The 3,212-nt window shown below is 58.3% G+C and overlaps 1 protein-coding gene across 1 annotated transcript in view; it reads right to left on the bottom strand.

Annotated features, from left to right (window-relative positions):
* The window catches only part of SDRG_06032 (hypothetical protein), a gene marked incomplete at both ends in the record, with an annotated part of 3,410 nt that extends 291 nt beyond the window's left edge, over positions 1–3,119 (bottom strand). The window contains one exon of the mRNA XM_008611787.1: positions 6–3,119. Within this exon, the coding sequence (XP_008610009.1) occupies positions 6–3,119 (3,114 nt within the window). The remainder of the gene's footprint in view (positions 1–5) is intronic.
* Positions 3,120–3,212: the final 93 nt, after the last annotated feature.

The following is a 3,212-nucleotide window of genomic DNA, read 5'->3' on the forward strand; positions in this document are numbered from 1 at the left end:
CGCACCGAGACCGTCAGGAGACCGCTCAGCAGCGCCGACGCGCGATCCATGTAGTAGACATCGCCAAGCAGCCACCCGTCGTGCGTGAAGAGGTACTTGGCGCCCGCCGTGAGCAGGAGCGACTGACTGCGGCGTAGGGAAGCCGAGACAGGCCACAAGGCTCGCACAAGACCGTAGCAGACGCAGTTGCAGGCGACGATCACCGCAATCAAAAGCAAAACGCGATCGAGAAACCCGATCGCGATGGAGCCTGTCGAGCACTCGACTTGGAAATCTAGCGCCGTAGAGACGCAGCGAAAGTCCATAGTCGCCCGGTGCTCAACAGGCTGAAGGGATGAGAGGCAAGCTGCAATCGACCAAACGAGCAGACTGTTGATGGTGATGTAGCGTATCGAGTGCTCGCGTGTGATGGCGAGACAGATGTCATTGAGAATGCCTACGAGCCACGTGACCTCGCTCGCTGCCAAGCACGTTGTGAGCGTCGATGAAGCCTCGGTCGCAAACGATACGAGGTACGGACTTGGATAGTGTAGCGACAGTGTGGTCGCCGTCGATAAGAGACAGAGCGCAGAGACGCTGCGGACGACCAAGAGGGGACGACCCACCCAGACGATGCCACCGACGGGACTGAGCTCGAGCATGTTGAGCCCTTCGACGCGGCCACGGCTAACAACAATGTACAGGCTTGCAACGGCGGCCAGCCCTGCCATGACAAAGGTAATGTACTGGACGGTGGCGTGGGCGTACAAGGCCAAGACAGTCGGCAGTTCCGCGGCTTGCACCGGCTCGTATAGATAATCAGCGACGTCCGAGAGCAATGTGAGCGCCCCATCGTCTCCTGCGAACGTCACGACATCTCGCTTCCCAAGGATCCACTCGAGTACGAGTGTCCAACCGAAAAAGCGAAAGCTGGGGTCGAGTATCGGAAATGTATACAAGTCCAAGGACCCGTTGAGCGAACCATATTGCATGAATGAGATGTTGAGCGCAAGAAGAGTTTCCATCGCCGCTGACTGCGACGGTACATAGAACGGTGCCATCGTCGACGTCCACCGACCGACGTCTGTGAGAGCTGCCTCACACTCGGTGACCGCGTCGGGCATTTGAAGACAGAGCGTTGCCACCTCGGTGCTCGTGCTGAGGTCTGTGAGGAGTGCTGCTACTACCAAGCAATCGGCCGTCAGCGTTGGCTGCATCAACGTTGACGACTCGGTGCACGTCGTCTCGAAGTGAAAGAGACGCAGCACACCCGTCGCGATGGAACTCGTTGACGGCAGGTCGGGGCACAGCAACGAGCCACCGCCACTTTCAAACCCGAGCTCTAGCCATGCGGCTGGGACCAATGAGGCTGGAAACTTCACATCCAGTGTCGCGTAGGCAGCCTGCGACTCCAATGACCTCGCACGATGGGTTGCGACGGCTGACATGATGTCCCGAGCAGCAGCGCGGACGACCCTCGGCACTTCGACGTACACGGCATCGATCGCACCAAATGGACCCAGCGCTGCACGAACGACTGCATATCCTGCTGGTAGTGGCGCCGTCAGAAAGGTGGCGTTCGCCAAGTAGACATCTTCCAATGACGCATTGGCATATGCAAAGGCGGGGGATGCTCGAAGCAAGCTCGTCTGGTTTGGCAGGTTGGCCAGATCGTTGGCGAGCGACCAGTAGAGCTTGTAGGTCGTCTGAAACTCACGACGAAAGTAGCCCTGGCTCCGCTGAAGCGTAAACGGATACGAGAGGCCGAGCGCATTGACGATGCTGTACGTGTTGTCGAGTCCGATGACTTTAAAGTTTTGCCACTGCAGCTCGTACGATTCGAGATCGTAGCGCTGCCAGTAGGTGACTTCATCTGCAACCGAGAGGCGTGGCTGGCTCACTGAAGCTAGAAAGGCTTGTCCTTGGCGCGTCGTTGCAAGATGCTTGCCAAAAGCAGAGTCGAACGAAGGACCCCAGCAAGTGACCCAGTCATCCCACTCGACGTTACGAAGCAGCGACTCGAGGTACACGGCAGCGTTGGTCGCCATCGTGTGACGACAGCGCGCTTGGCGCGTGGCGGTGGCGGCCATGTCCCAGGCGCCACCAAAGTCCAGGTAGCAGTACGGCGTAAAGATCCAGGGTGTGTCGCAGGCATCAGTAGCTCGTAGGCCGTGCACGGCATCAACGAGCGTCATCAGAGTCGAGTATTGCATGCGGGCGCCAAAGTGGGTCGGGGAGCTCGTGGTTGACGCAACTGTCGAGCCAACCGCGTTGATAGACGGATCAGTGAGCATAAAGTCTCCGTCTGTTTGGTTCATGGCGATACGACCCCAGAGGCAGTTCGTCAAGAAGACATGAGTGCTCGAGAGGTTGAAGCCGGGCCAGATAAGGTCGTTGACAAGCGTGCGCTTGGCGATCTGCAAGTACGAGTAGCTGCTACTGACAGCCGCCACAACGTAAAGAAAGCCAGCGACAGCGCTAATCCGTGCATGCCACGGTGATGCTGGAAAACGCAGTGGGTCGGCCGCAACGGTGGCCGACGCAACAGGTTCTTGGGTCACACGTACGATGACCCAAAGCTTGACGTCAAAGAAGATGCGATCCGGCTGCAGCGAGATCAGTCCTGTGAGAATGTACCCAATGTCGTCGAGCTCGTGATGAAGCAGTGCGCTCGCGACGCCAGTGAAGAGAACGGTAATTGGGCGTCGACAGTCGACTCGTGTGCGGTGGTGTTGCCAAAAAACAGCAATAAGGAGACCGGCAGCTTGGATCCCGAGAAGCACGTAGAGACGCTGTAAGCTACCGATGGAGATGGCGCCGTGAGTGCACGTTACGGTGTAAATGTAGTCAGTGCTAGAGCAGTTGCGCTCGAGTGTGGTAGTCACAGTGACCGGTACCAGCACATCAAGAAGACTGTAGATGCACCAGATGACGGCTGCCGCGCCCATCGAGCCATCCGGGTGGAACACGAGCTGGCACTCGTACATGACGTACGTGATCCAGTTGGCTTCGCCTGCGAGTACGAACGCTTCGTAGAACGGACGTCCCGAGCTCACAAGCACCGAGACGCCATTGGTTTGTGTCAGTGTCACGGGGGCAGTTGCAAGCAGCAGCAGCGCGCAGCCGCCGCGAAGAAACATGAGCGGCCGCCCGAGCCAGGTCGACGCCGCCACACGGTGAAACACAAACAAATTTTGACCTGCAAACGCCAAGCGAGTACGCACAGCCAGCGC

Source organism: Saprolegnia diclina, assembly GCF_000281045.1.
Source record: "Saprolegnia diclina VS20 unplaced genomic scaffold supercont1.16, whole genome shotgun sequence".
NCBI lineage: Eukaryota > Oomycota > Saprolegniomycetes > Saprolegniales > Saprolegniaceae > Saprolegnia > Saprolegnia diclina.